The 19,207-nt window shown below is 42.6% G+C and overlaps 1 protein-coding gene across 1 annotated transcript in view; it reads left to right on the top strand.

The window, feature by feature from the left end:
• Positions 1-18,768, top strand: part of PEX14 (peroxisomal biogenesis factor 14) — a 66,832-nt gene extending 48,064 nt beyond the window's left edge. Inside the window, exons 4-9 of the mRNA XM_082070141.1 lie at positions 4,343-4,465; positions 10,399-10,484; positions 11,110-11,212; positions 12,478-12,575; positions 15,132-15,223; positions 16,955-18,768. Coding sequence (XP_081926267.1) covers positions 4,343-4,465; positions 10,399-10,484; positions 11,110-11,212; positions 12,478-12,575; positions 15,132-15,223; positions 16,955-17,420 — 968 coding nt within the window. The 3' untranslated portion in view covers positions 17,421-18,768. The remainder of the gene's footprint in view (positions 1-4,342; positions 4,466-10,398; positions 10,485-11,109; positions 11,213-12,477; positions 12,576-15,131; positions 15,224-16,954) is intronic.
• Positions 18,769-19,207: the final 439 nt, after the last annotated feature.

Raw genomic sequence — 19,207 nt, 5'->3', positions numbered from 1 at the left:
TGAAATGTGTTCCACTAAACAGAAGGGATATAGGACAAACATTTGATAAAAGAGTCACCCAGCATTGCATGCAACTGACTGAACAGGTGGAATCATTAGTCTGGATCAGATCCCAGAAGGTTTTTATGACGATTCTTTTAAAATGTGGCCATGTTCTTTCTGAGCAGAGTTGACTCAGAGGCTTCCAGGAACAGGAGAGCACTGTCGTTTCAGGCTGTCTATGGTACATCTTCCTTTTAGTCATATGATGCCAGGCACTAACTTCGGTAACTCATATCGTTTGTTGTAGCTAAACAAGTTGTCTGGTTCTATTTATTTTTCTTCTTAATAGAAAGTGTGTGCACGTGTGAGGAAAATAAGAACAGATACCACCCGCTGCCCTCCCTGCCAAAGGGTGGGTGTGATGGCAGCTCCGGGGTGCTCTGTCGCAGTGGTAATAAAATTGCCTTTGGAAACCCACAAAAGGAACTTAATTCTTTCCATCACCTTTCCCTATCATGGGAGAATGCTTTATTTCTTCCTAACCAGAATTTTTCTGCCTAAAGCTAATGTTGCCTTCAGGTTGTGTAAATCTTGCATGAATTACTGGACTGAGCAATGCAAGGAGGAATGTAATGAAGAGAAAGATATGCTCAGTGGATGGGTGGGAAAAAGGGTTGTCACTGAAATGTCAGGGAAGGAGAAGAAGAAACTTAGTGGCTCATCTATTTAAGCTCCTGCAAGGTTTTGTGGTGCAATTATTGCTACTGTGTTTCATCCAGAAAATAGAGAAGAATGGATTTATGGTAAAACAACAGATTGGGACTCGCATCTCCTGAGTTTTTATTTTCTGACTGGCAGAGGTTCAGTTCTGACCTTGGAGCACTTCTTATATCTGTATGTCTCACTTCTTCCTCAGCTGTAAAATATGCACAACAATACTCCTCTAAGTATTTTGACGTACATGAGTCTTTATATTAAATAGTAGTAGATATTATAAAAGGTCCTAAATAGACAGTCAAGTCTTAAAAGTTTTTGGGCAAAGGGGCTTTTTATACAATACCCAAGGTGCAGGCACCAAGAGATGTTTGTGACAACCCGTTTTATTCTCTGACTTGCTCTAATTCTGTGTTTGACTACAATTTACAGAGGCTGAGTGTTCCCTGAAAATGGAGTGGCAGCAGTGACAATGACAACAGAGGGTCAGCAAGAACAATCATGGGTGCTGGATTATTCAAATCAACACCCTGAAGAGGAAATTTTAAGGCTTTGTGAAAATTCTGACTAATTCTTTGCCCTGGCTGTGGTGCTGCAGAGGAATGAAATGGATGACGGGGGGAAGGGAACAGGTTTGCATTCTGTAGGGCTCTGAAGACAGTTTCCTTGCATCCTTCTCCTCAGCTCAGTCCTTGCTCAGTACCCTCTGCGGTTAGATTATTCCTTGCAGATAGCAATCAACTGGAAGGAAGTGTGTGTCTAATTTGCATGAGATTATTTAAAACAAAAAAAAAGGTCTGCATTAGTCAGGGTGATGGTAAACAACGCAAAGAGATGCCTTTTATAATATAGCCGTGGCTCAGCTTTCAAAGCCAAATATAATTCACTTACAATTGGCAGTTTCCTTTATTGTTCCTTTTAACCTTTTGCATTCTGCATGGTCTTGATCTTGCTGCGACTCCAGAAGAACAAAAATGTTTGTTTTCCAAAGTGTTGAGAAGTGGATTTAGAGCGACTCTTCTGTTAAAATGAAGTTATTTTCTTGACATACCTATTTGAGACATATATTAGACACAAAGCTCTGGTTTTCATGGCACTGCTTTTGCATTCAAAGAAATCGGTATTATTTTTCAGTTACCAACTTCCTGCTAGATTAGAACAATGAATAGATCATGGATACTTTTTTACATCACGCAGTGACAGAAGGACTGTGATAAAATAAAGCAAGATAAAATATTGGAACAGACGACACTTTGATCTGGTTTAGAAATTCCCACTTTTCGATGTAATTAAAGTATCAACGTTGAATAATTTGGGGCATGTAAAACTCATAGTGTGTGCATACATGTGTGTAGGTGGTGAATCTGGAAAAAAGTTCAGTCTAAAGGGAATTTTGATGAGTTACTTGTAATTGCCTGAGGACACTTAGAACATCCTGCACACTTTTGTTAGTGTGTGAGAAATGCCAACCATGAAGACAGGGATATTTATGAATCTACACAATAAGCATTGTTTCCTGCTCTTTTTGTAGAATGAAGTATGGATCCTCCGTAACTTATGTACATTTCTAAGTGTTAAATATTATCAGATTTGCTGTGTTTGCATGGAAATAGAACAAATTGCCCTGTTCTAGTTGGATCCATGCTTGCAGACTAATATTTTCTCCATCTTTATGAAATTCCAGAGTTGCAGTGTTGCCATGTGTTTAAGCTTTCTCCTACATTGGATAATTAGGAGCTGGTCAAAGCAGTTTCTTTCTGATAAGGGCTTCACTTTTTGACAGGTATTAGACACCATAAATATTGCTTTTGTGCCTAGAACAGTAGGCTGAGTTGTGTTCTTGTGCCTTTTATTACTCTCAGTGCAAGTCGTGTTCCGTACCGTTACGTGTGGGTTTGGTTCCTTACTGTTTGAGGCACGGATCAACTAAAAGCAAAGGGTTGATTTGGTGAGATTGCAGAACCACACATCAGGAACTTCGGATTTCTGATACTAGATCTGACACTGTCAATGTTCTGTTATGTCAGAGAAATCACCTGACTTCTCTGTGCATCAGCATCTGCACTGTACAGTAGATACAACAGGAACTCACGGTATCTCACACACTCACAGGAGTAGGGAAAAGATCCTGTTAATAGTTCTGAATACCAGAAGCACTGTTAGAGCTTTACAATGTTAAAGTTCTGAGAAAGATTTGTGTATTTTCTGGCAATATTGTTTGTGCTACAGTTTATTCTCTCTAGACCCCCAGTATGCATTTCAGTTTAACATCCTGAAAAAATTTCTCGAGACTTGGGTAATATGCCAGAAGCCTGGCCATTTTCTATGTTGTGTCCCCCTGTAATGTGCTTTAAAGGATTAAGATCAGGAATTTCGTCTCCCAGTGATTTTTCATGGATCTGGAGCGGAGGTAATGGAGAGAACGTTCCCCCATTTTTCTCCCACTGCTCTGCTGTTGATACCATTTTCCTCCACTGTGCTCAGTCCCTACAACTGTGTGTGAATCGAGTGCTCTGCCTCTTCTAAATATCTTTCCTTAAATGTATGTTCTCACTTCCAGCCTTTCTGAATGTTTTTGCATATGCGCTACATATATCATAGAGGGTGCTGAGTCACTTCACACGTTCCTCGTGGCAGGGACACTGTCCGTCTGCTTCTGCGCAGGAGAATAGCATCAATAATACACAGCTCTCCAGGCCCCCCACCATGGTTGCCATCCAAGTACTGAAATCCTTTTTTAGAGGATGTTTTCTCCTGTTGGAAAAAATAATCCATTCTTCACAGATGCTGGTCATCCTGAATCCTTTAGCTGCTTTGCTTCCCCCTCCTGTTGGCCAAATCCTTCCCATATGTTGTGGCCAACTACAGATGGTCATCCTGGCATTTCCCGATGGCAGGAGTCACTGCACCACCACGGCCCATGTGTGCGGTGTTACTACAGCTCAGCGTGAAATAAAACCCGGCCGCCCTCGGGCAGTCTGATCACGCAGCCGCACGCTGGGGCGACACTGCGCTGGAAGTTTGGGCTTGGCCTTGTTTTGATCTGTTCTGTTATAGTTTTATTTCCTCCTTACATTCTGTGTCCCATTCATACTAATCACAGTCAGTCCCGATTTTTTTTCTTTTTATTTCTGCATTTGTCATAAAATAAAGCAAATTATTCCCGTCTTCGGAAACGATCTAGACTAATTAGTCGTCTAACCCAATAATTAGTTTTTTGTTTCCCTGTCTGTTTTCATGCATTATTGTTAGTTTTTTCCCCTCTTTTTTTTTTTTTACACCATTACAGATTAAAATGAGCCACATTTGCAGTTGATGGTATCTTTTTTTCGGGGGAAGAATGGAGAATTGCAGTAGAAAGCTACTTCAAAAGCAGCAATAAACTCAAGGATAAATTAAGGAAATTGAATGAGCCACATTTGGAAGCAGCGTTGAGGCTAATATTCTGTCGCTTAAGGTTAAATTGCAACAGAGAAAGAGAGAGGGAGACGTTCCAGTGAATCCAAAATTGGGGAGGCATTACTGCTCAAGTCAGTGCCAAAATTCTTTGCAGCTTGAAAGGGTTCTGCCTGGATAGAGAATTTAATTATGCGTGCATCAAGTGGGGAAAGGTGCTAAACTGATCTCATTTCCTCTGCTCCCCCAGGCCTGACAGACGAAGAGATCGACCTGGCGTTCCAGCAGTCGGGCACGAGCGCGGATGAGCCACCGTCCCCAGGTCCTTCTGCACAGCTGGTGCCAGCTCAGCCCCCTCACCCTGTCGTGCACAGTAAGTAACACTTCAAAAAACATCTGGTCTTGTTGCTTTCTGCAGCAATTTCTGCAACAGTTTCACAGATTTCCACGCCAGATCCTAGATTTCAATTCAAGTAATGCCATACTTTTTGTCAGGTTCGGACACCAAATTGTATTTTGAATGCTCTTCATAGTTGTTGACGCCCCTGACAAGATCATATTACAGGAGGAGAAAGAGATACAAATGATCATTGTCTACAAACAAACATCATACATACTAGTCTATGACACCTCTTGACCTGAAGGTTTGAAGTCAATACAAATTAGATTCTCACCCACTATAAGGACTTGAAAAAAGCATTTAGTCAACATAGAACTCAGTCTTCCTTTCTAAAACTTAAGGTCATGCTTCCCTTCATCAGCAGGGGGTAGAGCCGATAGATTATTGGGTAGAAGGTGCTGTGAAAGTGCAGCCCCATTATGTCTCTAGTTATTGCAACAGTGGACTCTGTTCAATAAACTGTTGGTCGTCATCTCAAAGGTTTGTATTTTAGTTGGACAACTTATTTTCTTAAATAGTCAGGCAACCCATCCGTTCATAGAATATCTTGAGTTGGATGGGACCCATAAGGATCATCAGGGTCAAGTCCCTGCCTCTCACAGGACTATCTAAAACTAAACCATATGACTAAAAGTGTCATGCAGATGCTCCTTGAACTCTGACAGAATCACAGAATGTTAGGGACTGGAAGGGACCTCGAAAGATCATCCAGTCCAATCCCCCTGCCAGAGCAGGACTGTCCACCAGGACCCCCAGGTCCCTTTCCCCTACGCTGCTCTCTAATAGGTCATTCCCCAGCTAAGACTGGAACCTGGGGTTGTTCCTGCCCAGATTCAAGACTCTACACTTGCCCTTGTTATATTTCATTACATTTTTCCCTGCCCAACTCTCCAGCCTGTCCAGGTCTCTGGATGGCAGCACAGCCTTCTGGTGTGTCAGCCACTCCTCCCACCTTGGTGCCATCAGTTAATGCCTTGTACAATTACTCAAAAGAGGTGTATTTTCAGCATGAACAGCAAGCTAGAATGGAAGGTCATCAGGACTTAGTCTGTGACTTCCTGTGTGTGAGTTTAAGGTCTGGCACAATTAACCCCCAGTATGAATGAGTTTTAAGAGTGCTATCAGGTTACAAATAATAATAAACAGTTAATAAGGATCCTTAATTTTAACAAGCTTTCTTTCTTCAATCTTAAATAACCTGAGGGGTGACAGCAGAAATTCTGTGTAGACTGTGTGGATATGATTGTGTGATTTCGTGTACAAAATACACTCTCCAAGAATTTTTAAAGTTTCCAACATAATCTGTGTAGACTCAAAATTTACATATATATTTGCATTTTAAAGCAAACCTCGCAAAAAAGTATCTAAGCTCCAAACAATAAAAAGCAAAGTGCACACCATTAAAAATCCATCAAAAGAAGCTATTCAGCTCACATGTGTGTCTGGCAGTTTGAAAAGCATTTCACTTACCTGCTAAGTATTAAGAAGAGGATTTTGGTACTGCTCCTAAACAATTGTAGGTCAGATATTGGCCCGTGTAACAGTCCGCTTATGGCTGTGTTTTCCATGGTATCAGAACTGCAAAAAGAATATGTACATTTCTGCAGAGCTGATGGATGAGGCTGTGCAGTGGCTCGGTGCTCTTCCAAGGCGCCTTGGTTGCTGTAGGTTATTTCATCAGTTGGATGCTAATCTTGTAATGAGTACTTCTGAATCAGTTCAAATCTGCTCTAGGACAGTTGTTTCTGTGATAGTTTACCAAGTCAATTCATCTTTCACAGATTTGTCAGGGGCTGTCATGTACAGAGAAAGATAGATACTACTTTTTCTGTCTATCTGTTATGCTTATCTTCTTACAGAGTATTCCTGACACTAGTGTTGGAATGCGTCGAGGTTTGAAGTTCAAAAGTATATCTAAAGGGCTAATGAGACAGGTAGACTGCTAAATCTGTAAGGTGACTTGATGGGAACAACTCATATTGGAAGAGCTTACATTGAATAAGATCAAGCGCTACATTTGCCTTCCCCAAAGAGAACATCTATCTGATCTGCTGGCGTTTAGGTCTTGAAGACTGTGAACTACTCCATGTTTGATATTTTTGGTTCTTTTTAAGGGTTTTTTTGGTTTTTTTTTTTTAGTAGTTTTGACTCCTCTACACAAAATCACAAACTGTTTTTATAAATTACATTAAAGCTATGGGTTCTGAGTACAGAAGTTCAGGACGGCTTCACAGCCATCTCAAGAGTTCATTCAGTAATGGAGCAAACAGCCAACTTGGTGATCGTGCCAGCAACTGCAGTGTAAGATAATAATTCGTACCACTTAAATACTTCCTTTTGTACAAATTCAGCTGCTAGTGTTGGTTCTAATGTTTTGTTGGAAATAGCCGTTACCTACGTGAGTACTTTCTTATTCTTGAAGAGTTAACGAGATAGAAGCAGATTCGTAAGCCTTCAGAGTTGCATAGTTCTTAAATGCCGAACTCCTCCTGGGTTTGGTGTAAGAGGAACAATAATAACTTTGGGGAGGAAGAGATGAGGATTAAGTTTCCTGACACTACATTTTAGCTCAATACCATTTCTACTATTTCTCCTGTTCTGAAGGAGTAATTCTTTCCCTTCAGTTTGTACTTTTGCCAAGAGGTGTCAAAACTGCGTTTAAAAAAAAAAAAAAGCTTAAAAAAAGCTTGAATTTGATTAATATAGAGAAACAAGACTTTGCCTGACTGATAATAAAACTGATAAATGACATTTGAATTACTTGTAGCAGTAATTTATTACATAAAATATCTTTTATTTGACATGTGATTAGTTGCTGGAAGCATCACTCAATCTGACTAGTTTAAACATGCTCTAAAATGAGCCCCCAGTAAAAAAGCAGGGCTGTCTGCTGTTGGCGTTATGAAATATACTGATCCAGCAGTGAGGACCGAAATCTGACTTTAAATATTTAAATGATTAATTTGGTTTATTTTTTTTTTACCTTTCTAACCCCTATAATTACAAGCAAACTCAGGGGAGTTTCTGAGCTAGGTGTGCAGAGCTGCAGGCTTATCATCCAGGAATTGTGTGTTCTTCCCCATGCTCTCCCTTGATGGCTTTTGTGCAGATTTTACCCGTGCTTAAAAGTCATATCCACTGACTGTTTTTCTTGCCATTTGGATGTTCTTCTCCCACCTCTGTGTCTTAGGTGGGAGGCTGTAGAATACAGACTGTTTTCTCTTACAATTAAAAATGGTAACTAGAATCCAGGTTGGGTTTTTTTCTCCAACTCTTTTCTGTGGGTTCACTTTTTCCCCTGGAAAATCACCTCCTACACCCTCAGTTTCTACAGTTTCAAATGTGGATACCAGTGAGGCTGACCTTACTCAGATGCACAAGGCCTAATTAATTGATGTCAGGAAAGTTAATTCTGAGATTCATGGGGCTCTTAGAAATAGTAAATGTTTACTCTGCAGTTGCAATTTACAGTTGCTGCTGTGAAAATTAAATATACTTGGAGAAAACACAGATTTACAGCTGAAGAAAATGTCTGTGTCCCTTCCATTTGCCTTTTGAGGGTCTCTTATGTGCAATGGTTGCTACTTCCCCAGTACATGGTGTGTCTCTTTTGGGAGGATTTCAGTGCCTAAACTGAAGAGTAACTGGGCTATTAGTGCTTTTGCACTTTCTCTGAATTTTATTCCAATTCTACAAGTGGAGAAATTGAGGATATGCAAAGAAATCAGTGTGAGAACTGAGGTTACAGCTGAGAAACTTCTAACTCTCTCTCTACCCCACGTTTTAGATTAGAATATTGCAAGAGAAAGAAAGATTGAATGTGGATTTTCGGCAGGGCTGTGACATTCTTCGTAACATTGTAAAGTTATGTGGTCAGTGCTGAGCCTTTACTGCGTCCCTCACTCACTTTTCCTCTCCACCCCCCACGCTTTTTTTTTTGCCACAAGACAGAATTATTTCACACATCTCTAAAACGAGTAAAATGGCATTTCAGCTTCTTGTCTTTATAGACTCTCTGAACTTTAGGAAAGATCATTCTGGTCCCTTTTCATTAATAATGAAAACCAGGGGGCAATAAAATGTTCTTAGCTCAAGCATTACAGGAACGGAGGGAGAGACGAGCGAGGTGAGAGGGCAGAGCAGACGCGGCTCTACAGGTGTCTCTCCTTTCTCTTCAGAGGTCACCAGGCTGGGAGGTAGTTGGGGACAGCTGGTCAAGGACTGACTGCCATGGACAGGGCACCGGGACCCACTCGGCCTCTGAGATGAATTAACAGGCAGTTCAGCCTGGAATTAGTTGTGTTGTTGTAGAAGGATGTTTTCAGTCAGAAGTTCAGGGCAGAGGACTGGACAACCAAGAGACTTCAGATACTGGAAATGACAGTGGGAGCAGAGTAAGGAGGGGAAAACGGGATGGATGGCTGGGGTTTGCAGCAAGATTAGCCAGAGATCATTTTAAATCCTGACATGTACACAGCCAGCTACTGCATCTTAGCTGATGCTTAACTTAACTCATTAAGTTAAAAAGTTATGATAATTTGATCATGTGCCTAAGCTCCTAAACTGCAACTGCAGAACCCAAAATACTGCTGGTGACATTATTCACCAGTTCTGACAGAGCGTCTTCAATTTGTTCAGGTTCCTAGCCAGTGGATAATTTGTGGAGCTGTGTCCTAAAATGTAGCAAGAAGCTCTGAGTGTCAGTGTTTGAGAGCCCGTGTCTGTCTGTAGAGCCTGAGGGCTGGGATTGGGAGTAACTCTTGCAAGGAGATGCCTGTAGAAGATCTCAGCTACAGGAAAAATGGCAATAGGTGAGCAAAGCAGAAAGGAGACAAGCTTCCAGCCATTTCAGCCAGTTAAGCCTCCCTTTGAAAGCCTAAATTGAAACTTTGGGGAACAGAATGCATTTCTGAGACGTTGCAGGTCACATGTAGATTTGGATCTGTCTGTTTGGAGACTGCACACCGGCCTCCACCTCACCAGTTCTGCCCACATCCTGCCACTGAACTTTAGGAAAGATCATTCTGCATCTTCTTTATTGTTAAAGAAAACTGGGGGCAGTATAATATTCGTTGCAGGAACTGCGAGGGAGGTAAAAGGATCAAGCTGGTGGAAAACTACAGGTGTCTTGTGATTCTGCTTGAAGGAGCAGAACATTGCTTTGCTTTGCTCTGTGGAGTCGAAGCTTCTGTGTAGAATTTTGTGTTAAAGATCTCAAGTTTTAATCTACTTCTTTGTCTCTCTCTGTAGATGTTCAGTTGCATATGTTCCCTCTGCTGTTTATGTGTGTTTTGGTACCTATTCATACATAATACAGGCTTGAAAGATACTGGATCCTTCCTTACTGAACTGGTCCATAGTCACTGACACAATGTTCATAAATCCATTTTTTGCCCTGATTTCTCTTCTTTCTCAAAACACTGCCTTCTTTATTTTTTTCTGCTTTCTTCTGGCTCTCTGGCTTTGTCCCCATTTTCAAAAATTATGGTAGTGAAGAACAATTGTTATTCCAGTAACAAGTTAACCTTAGCTACTGCTAACACCACAGATGGTTATCTGGGCAAAGTGCAGTGGGGCTCAGAGTGCCTTCTGCAAGGAAAGAGTAGGGCAAACCAGCTTGATGGAATTTTTTAAATTGCTGCTGTGATTTATCTTCCTTTGACACCTTGTGCAAGGCCAGTGTCAGCGATAGAGTCTGGACAGATGTTTCGGTGTCCACAGACCAGAAGCCTGCACACTGCACATGAGAGACTACCCGCATCTTCATGCCCCCTGCTCAGCAAATCTACACCTGCTAAGAAACAGCAGAACTGGCATTAGTCACTGCTCTTTTATCTGATAAAATGGGTGTATGAAAATGTCACTTGTAGTTCTAACGATGATTGTTTCTTGATTATGGCCTTTAGGTCCACCTGGTTCCAGATGGCGAGATTATGGGGCTTTGGCTATCATAATGGCAGGAATTGCCTTTGGATTCCACCAGCTCTACAAGGTAATATCTCCCTCTCTGCTATTACACTGTACTCTGAGAGAATGATGTTACACTGCTGGTGTCAAAATGATCGTGTTGGTTCCAAGTTGGTGAAGCATCTCTTTTCTTACTGGCACTGCCATTGGTATATTGGAGAAATGCAGCCACCTAACACGAAAATGCAGAGTCAAGAAGTGGCAAGCAAACAAAACTAGTTTTTAGCAGTGGATCTCAAACTGCTAGTTTTCAGCTTGTGCTTCCTCTGGCCTTTCCTGGGCCTTTTTCCTCTTCCCTCTTCTGCATTTCTTGCCTTGTGGATGTAGTTCAGATGTTGCAATGTATCAGTGAGTTCACATTCAAGAGCATAAGATCTGAAATTGTACTCTCTATGTGATGGATGTTTAGGAACTGGTTTTTAGCACCCCCAAAAATGTAACCACAGAGCTCATATCTTCTCTTCTGCAATTTCTGTTAACACCTCCTCTAGAGGGAATTTCTCTTCTCAGCCAGGTGTGCAGATAAATGATCACTGGCTCTGTGATAAAGGCTGAGGTTTGGGTAGTGGACTTTGAGGATGTTTCAGGTGGATTAGAAAGACCACTTTGTATACTGCTGTTTCCTAAAAAAGTTTCTGTTCTCCCTGCAGAAATACCTGCTTCCTCTCATCATGGGAGGCAAAGAAGACAGGAAACAACTTCAGAGGATTGAGTCAAACATTTCTGAGATGAGTGGCAGTGTGACACAGACAGGTAAAGATTAATGACTCCATCAATTCACCCCTCAAAGTCTTTCTCCCTGTATCCTCCATTCTGCCAAGACCCCCACCCTTTTCTTTCCCTCCATCTCCACTTTATGTGGTGACTTCATTTATCTGCTCTGAGAATCTGTTCACATTTGCAAATGAAGCCGCCGTCATTTCGGTTTAATTTGAAATTGCTTGTTTACTGTCGGCGCGGCCTCAATTAATTATGTTTTTACGGAAAGGCTCCCAACCTCAGAATATTAATAAGGGGAATAAAATGACAGCCTTTCGGAGGGCTGTAAAGTTCATTTTTAATTTCTGCTTCTCTGATGTTTTCAGGGGCTTTTTTTTTTGGTGCTTTTCCCCCACCTTCCATCTGAAAAAACAAGGAAGGGTCAGGAGAGTCTGTAATTACTGTGCCTCCCTGACCTTAGCCACCTTCTCCGTTATTGACTCTATAGGGTGTCTGTTCATTACCCGATGCCCTAATGGTGGTCTGGATTAGCTGTTACCTGTCACACCAGTAGAGTTTTAAATTTTATTTTATCAGCTTGTTTACTTCTTGGAAGCTTTGGATAAAGTACCAAAGTAGGAAAAGTTCTCCTACAGCTGTAGTTGGAGCCCAGCAGAAGTTCTTCACCGTTTGCTGGGGTGTAGGAGGGGAATACAGGGTGTTCTCTTGAAGTAAAAGGGAAAAGTGCGAAGTATATGCACTTGGTGGGATGGAACAAAGTATGATTTTCGGCAGTAAGTTTGTTAAAGATATTGGGGTTGAAGGAGCTCATGGGTTGAGAGGGGGAGTATGCTAATTCCGCTTTTTAGTGGAGGGTGAGAAGAAACGCGTCTTTCTCTTCTCATGATACCTTAAGGGCAGCCCTGAGAGCAGCCTTTTCCTGGCCTGGCGCTACCCCAGTGTGTGCCTGTGTGAGGGCCAAGGTAGATAAATGGTACAAACATTGTGTAAGTTCAGGGAGATGTACAAATCATAAACCAATATAATTAGAAGGGAGAGGTTTTGGACGGATATACTGTGGGCTATAGACATCTATACAATGGAAAGATAAACTAGAAATACTGGAGGTTAGATGCAGTGCAGGTAGATTACCCGTAGTGCAGATAAATCACATGGATTAAAGTGAGCGGGCGGGCGGAGATAAATTAAATATAGTAGGAATAGAGGCATCTTTGTAGCTAGACAGCAGGAAGGACGTGTGTGAGTGCGTATAGGCGCCTGTATCTCAGTTTAACACTCTCCTGCTTTTTCCCTCACAGTGACTCAGTTACAGACAACTTTAGCAGCTGTCCAGGACCTGCTAATCCAGCAACAACAGAAAATCCAGGAGCTCACCCAAGAACTGGCTGCTTCTAAGGTATCCGTTTCCAGCTCTTCACCTTTAGAACATCACCGTCTTCTATGGAACATGCATGCTTCTTTTGTGGGCACATGGAAAGCACCTTACTAGGTTCACAATTCAGCCTTCCACTCTGTCATATCCCCAGCCAGTTTCTCTACATCTGACTTCTCCATAGGTGGTCTGTTTGAAGGACTGGGTATTAATTTGGTACGTGTAGATGGGATGGATCTGAACCAGTCACATAGAGATTAAGTCTTCCTTTCACTAACAAACTCGTAATTATCCAAGGCCCAGTCGTCTTGCAGTATTCTGTGTACAGGGAGATATTTTTCTTTTTACTGTGAAATCCCCTAAACAATGCTTACAATCTTTTCCCTATAGCACTAACAATTGTCTTCTCCCCTTACCTATACTTTAATCTCATACAGACCCTTTGATGGTGTGTAACTGGTGGGCCACAGCTGACTCTGTGGTGTGCACAGTGTACAGTAGGAATCCCTCAGTGGCACAGCTGTAAACCCAACCATGAAAGCCGGTTTATGGCCACAACACTCTATTTCAATTTTCCTTGGGAACTGTGGCCTGTCAGTGGCCTGGAGCCAGTCCGGAAATTGGAAAACTGTTTTCAGGTCTTAAGTGTTAAGATTAAGACCACATGTTGAGCTTTATGAAGGAAAAAGGGCATAAAAGTCTTGGTGGTTTAGAGAGTCTTGAAGAAGTTTTTCCTCCCCCTCTCTACCCCCTGCACTGAAATGGTAGCACACATTGTTATGATATCTAAACCTCATGTGTACAAAGAAAAACTTGGGCAACCCGCAAACCAAGGAATAAAAGCTGTGTTTTCCCAGCTGTAATGTAAGTTTTTTTATCTGCTTTTCAAACTCCTACTGGCATGCTGTAAAAAATTAAAAAGAGGGACTTTAAGTAATTAAAAAACATACATAAAAATTCAAGGCTTGAATTTTCTACAACTGTTTTTTAAAGAGACTGGCTAAAAAGCCCCAGATGTCAGATTTTATTTCTAAATCCTAGGCATCTGGCACCATATGTGTTTTGGAAATTTGAGTCCTTTGCAGGCCAGTGAATGGAAATCACTCCCTTGTTAATGTGCTGCTGTAGCTTTCAAGGTCTTGGAAAGCCAGAACAGTGGCTCCTGGATTCTTGCTGTCTGAGGGCTGTGAGTATGAATCCCAGGGGAGAGCATCTGTGTATATCACAGCTACTACAGCCTGAGCCTCTCCCAGCTCCCCGGGTTCACAGCCAGAGTCACGGGGAGGAGTGCTGGCTGTGAAGGTGTTCGGGGTTACTCAGCACCAGCTGAACTCTGCTCAAAGAATAAGTAGGAACAACCAGTTCTGGATATATTTAGTAGGAAGTGCTGAGGAGGAGTTTTATATTATTCTAGTCCTGGCTTCCTTTGTCAGGGGATTTATTAGGAGTATCTCTGGAGTGATGCTCACAAATGGTTTCATTCCTAATGGCTTTTAGCAGAAATTGCTATGGAAGTGCTAGACATGGGTCTTCTCAGTTCCCATACTCAGGAGCTGCTAGAGTGATAGGGCACCATCTGTCTTTAAGCGTGTTCCTCACATTTCTCAAGTTCCCAAAAGGGTTAAAAGAAAGATTGTCAAAAGTAGTATGTGCAGTACGTTCTCAGTTCTTATCTTACTCTAATTTCTGCCCGATATCCCATGGCAGTTGTGATGCAGTGCTGACAGCATCTGTACCAGGCTTCCATGAGTTACTGATCATTTTTCCCCACGAAATTGCATTCATTGCCTTGAAATATCCAAGACAGAATGCCCAGTGCAGCTGCTTCCTGGAGACACAACCCAGTAACTCAAGCATGGCTCAAATTCTTCAGATCTAGTAGGGAAAGAAAATTTTTGCAACTTTCAAGCATTGATTTATCAGCCCACCTCTAAACCAGGACAACCACAGAGTGCACATAATCGATTCTTTCTTTCATGATTTAGGAGAAATGAACAAATGGTTTTAAAATAGTTGTTAATATATAATATTTGAATCTGTTGCCTCAGCTAAGTGCAGTCACAGGAAAGAGTAAAGGAGCTCATTCAGTGCAATTCACACTGCTTTTCAGGACCCTGTTCTAGTTCTTCTGTAGAAATTATTCATTAGGTCAGTGTCAGATGATTTAGTTCACCTCTTTGTGTGGTGTTCTCTGTCTGATATGTTGGTAGAAAACATCCTATGTAGAAGTAGCTTTGTTGGAATTAGCACAAGTGCTGGCTTCAGCAATGGTTGTGCATGGTTTGTTGGAGGCAAGATTAATTAGTTCCCCAAATGGAAAGCAAATATTTGAATAGTCTTAGCACCCTGAGACAATTATTATTTCTGATCATTGTGGGGATCCATTCAGGTCCTTCTTTACTGGGAAAGTTGTTTTTCTCAGATCTGAGAGATTTTAAATGGTAGAACTTGTGCATGTTATCCCCAAGGCTTGAGATTCACAGATGGGAGGAAGAGGAGGATAACACAGAAAAAAGTGACATTTGTGAACTATCTCCCAGTTCATACTTTGATCTTTTTGTCTTCTTTTGCATGTTCCAGGCCACAACTTCCACCAACTGGATTCTGGAGTCGCAGAATATTAATGAATTGAAATCTGAGATCTACTCCTTAAAAGGACTTCTCCTGAACCGGTATGGATGGAATATGTGAGCAGATTATTGTGTGGGGAAAGGGTTGCACTCTGGGATTCTCTCAGTAATGGAGAGGAATGGCATTTCCAACAGGAACTAGCTCTATATCCTGTTATTGCTATTTTAGTAATACCACTTTGCACTCCACTATCACTTTCTATTTGCAGGTCTCAAAATGCTTTTCAAACTTGCGTTAAATCACAGAGTGCTTTATGTAATTGATAAAATTTTCCCTTTTTGTTTACGATTGAGGAATTCTCTGCCATTTAGCACAATCAGGATGCCTCTCACCTAGTTTGAGGTATTGACTGCACGTGCATCTGCATTCTGTTACAGAGAGTCGCTTCTGAATACAGTTCAGCTGACCTGTTCATGATTAGGGCATAACTACAATGAAAAGAGTTGCCCTTAGCAGACTCTATTTCTCTTGATTAGCCAGCTCAGGTGTAGACATCTTATAATGTCTGAAATGAGGTGATGTAAATCCCAACCTGCATGATAGTTATAAGAACAGGGAGCAGATCTCAGTTCTTGAGGTACATTTTTTCGAGGTACATTACTTTAGAGTTTATCTAGCATTTCAGCTATTGTTCCTTTCACTCTGATGTGATGCCCTTGCCTCCCTCTACATGTAACTACGCCTGCTCAAGTCTTCTGTTTCCTAAGATTTTGATGGCTGATGGTGGCAGCAGGAAGAGGGAGATGAGAGCAACTACTGTTCCTAGTTCAGTCTAAGAAAAAGTAATCTTTTGTGTTCAAGTGCTCACTGTAGGAGAGCAGACAGCTTTTGTCTGCTCCACTCTCGTCCGTGGCACTAACCAGCTCACCTGAGGGGCATGAGAACTCCCTGCCACACAGCATCCTTTTCAGGATCCGATGCCTCTTCATACTCCCACTTTTCACACGCACGAGCCAGGATGGATGGGGACTACTAGATCAGACATGCTTTTTTGCTTTACTCTTCATGATGGATGACTTTCTGAAGGCACCAGTGTTCCCCACTGCACTTACATTTGTCCTGTTTGGTACTGGATTCTCCTTTTAGGGCTGAGTGTTACCTGCCACTATCAAATCCTTAAAGCCAACCTGGAAAGGACTTGAGGGCAGAGCAGCCAGCCTCTCAGCTGGTGCAAACTAGTATGACTCTGTTCACGTCAGAGGAGCTGAACCAGTTTGTGGCAGCCAGGACCTGGCCCAAACATGTAAAGTGCATGCTGGGACTAGGAGATGGGCTCTGGATTATAATGAGCCAGCGTGCAATAGCTGTGTGTCGCAGTGGAGGCGAGAACCAGGTGGTGAAATGCCTTGGCTCAGGCACAAGGACCTGATGTGTCTGACTTCTTGCTCCAGTGGGAATTTTCTTTACCAATTCATTAGTGATTGTTTTATAAAGGATCACTCATGTCTTCCCACAGGCAGCATTCTTGAGTGGTAGCTTACATTGTGAAATTGGCCAAACCAGATCATTTTAGTACTTCACATTGCCCAGCTGTGATATTTTCTGTGTGTGCAGGCTCAATTACTGAGTGCTTGTAAAGCACTTTGAGATTCTGGCTGAAGAAGTGAAGTGGCCTTGGTTTTGTTCATTTATGACGAAGGAGACTTGCAGTTTCAGTCCTGCTTTTACATGACTTCCCCACTGCAAATACTATTCTCTCTAATGATAACCCCTCAGTGTTTTTAATAAAAGCCCCTTTCTCTCCTTTTCTCCCCCTCTTCCTCTCCCCCAAGGAGGCAGTTCCCTCCCTCCCCTTCGGCTCCTAAGATCCCGTCATGGCAGATTCCGGTGAAGCCAAGCTCGCCCTCCAACCCTGTTGTGGCCAACCACAACAGCAGCAGTGACATCTCACCTGTCAGCAACGAGTCCACCACCTCATCCCCAGTCAAGGAGAACCACAGCCCGGAGGGTTCCAAGGTCAGCTGCCATCTGCTGAGCGCTGAGGAGGGCAACAAGGCCGTGATCGACGTCAAGAGCCAAGTGCGGATGGAGGTGCAGGGTGAGGAGGAGAAAAGGGAAACCAAAAGGAACGAAGAGGAGGAAGAGGACGATGAGGATGATGATGTTAGCCATGTGGATGAGGAGGAATGTCTGGGTGTCCAGACTGAGGACCGGCGAGGAGGGGATGGTCAGATTAATGAGCAAGTGGAAAAGCTACGAAGACCTGAGGGAGCCAGCAACGAGAATGAGATTGACTAAGGCACCCTGGCTGCTGCTGCTGCTGTATATCTTCCCTCGCCTCCTGCACTGTCCCTGGCGCCTCTCCCATTTTGTGGAGAGAAGTGCCATCATCCCCTCCAGTGATTCTCCCATGACTGACCTTGAGCAGGGTCATGATTGCCCAGAGAACAAGGTGGGCCCTGTTTCACCATAGGGCTTCGCAGTGTTGCAGTGGCTGCTTCTCCCCACCCCGACCCACCTTCTCCCCGTGAGCTGGGGTCACTGCCTAGGCTGGAAGACCAATCGCCTTACCATGCACCACAACTACAGAATAAGTCTCTTACAAAAACACTGTCTCTCCTGAAACAGCCTCTACGCTTGCATCTTGGAACCCATCTATCCAATTTCAGAAACCAATCTGTCCTGAGCTCTTTGATTTCACAAGCCTTTAATCCCCACATAAGGCCCAAATCAGTTCTGTTTCCCAAAATAACCCTCTTGTTTTATTTCTCAAACTACTTGATATTCTGTTGCCAAAAAAAAGAATGTTTTAACCCTGAATTCCTCACCACATCTCAGTCTTGGCTCTTCCAAGCCTTATGTCAAGACTCAAATTTATGAAACAACCTAGCATCTAAAAGCACTACATTTCTGTGGGGTCCAAAGAACACTATTTCCACCCCACAGTCATCAAAGCGGCCTCTTGCTAAAGACCGAGTCCAGGTTTCATGGCTACAGTAAAATCCATGAGAACAGGTGGTTTTGTTACTGATTGCTCCCAGTAAAAGAAGGCTTTAAAAGAAGCTGACCCCACTCATCCCAGTTATTACCCTTCCTCCTCCAAAGACAAGGAGCTCACATCAGTTTTTGACATAATTTTATTTATAGCTGCCCTGAATGAATGAATGAGGTAATAACAGATGCTGAAATAGTTGGTTAATTCTGAATCTTTGAAATGGTTCTTATCCTGTTTTACTTCCTAAATGAGGAGAAAACCCATCTTATGTGATCGGCTGAGACCTCTACCTGCCCAGTGAGAGGCCCCTGCTTCAGCCAAGCAGTCTGCACAGAGCAGAGAGCAGGCCGGCTCTGAGCTGCACCACTGGCCCTCCTTGCCAAGTCCAGCCTTTTTTTTTGCCCTGTTTGGGCTATACACAAATTAAACCAGTGAATTTTGAAACCTCTCATTTGCAGCATTGTGTTCTCAGCTGGTAAAATGGTGGTGTCCAATTATATTATTCACTGCATCAGAGCCTCTTAGCAGAACAATTCTTGTAACAACTGAGTCTCACTGTCCTCACCAAGCAAGTGTGCTCGTCTGTGTGATCATGTATAGATTTCAAATATAAAATACGATTGTATATAATTGTAATAAATATGAGTTACCACTATTTAACACCAGGCTGTTACTGGATTACTGTGGCTCTTATTTTGGGGAGAAATGTGTATGCAGGGTGGTAAAGGGGAGGGAAAAGGGACTATTACAGAAATTCCGTCCTTATAAAATGTTTTTCTGAAGGACATTTATGGTTCATTTTCTGACTTCTCCAATACTAGGTTGTATCAGCAGGAGGCAGTGGAGAGAACGGTGTAAGTGCAACATAAGGTACCCTATAAATAGCTCCAACAGCACGGTAACGCTAGATTGCCTCCAGTGTTGCAGAGGGTGAGATGGGTGTATCATCCAGTGAGTAAAATGCAGCTGTTTGGGTTCCCTTCCTCGCAGCAGGAGGCTCTGTGGGGTGCAGAACGCAGCATCGCGCTCCTTTGCACCCCGGCAGCAGGAGGTGCTGACGGGAGCGTGCGAGAGATCCCACGGCCCCTTC

Source organism: Streptopelia decaocto (genome assembly GCF_964273445.1).
Source record: "Streptopelia decaocto genome assembly, chromosome: 20".
In the NCBI taxonomy this organism is placed as follows: domain Eukaryota; kingdom Metazoa; phylum Chordata; class Aves; order Columbiformes; family Columbidae; genus Streptopelia; species Streptopelia decaocto.
Note: the sequence above shows the minus strand (reverse complement) of the source record. Positions and strands in the feature narration are given on the sequence as shown.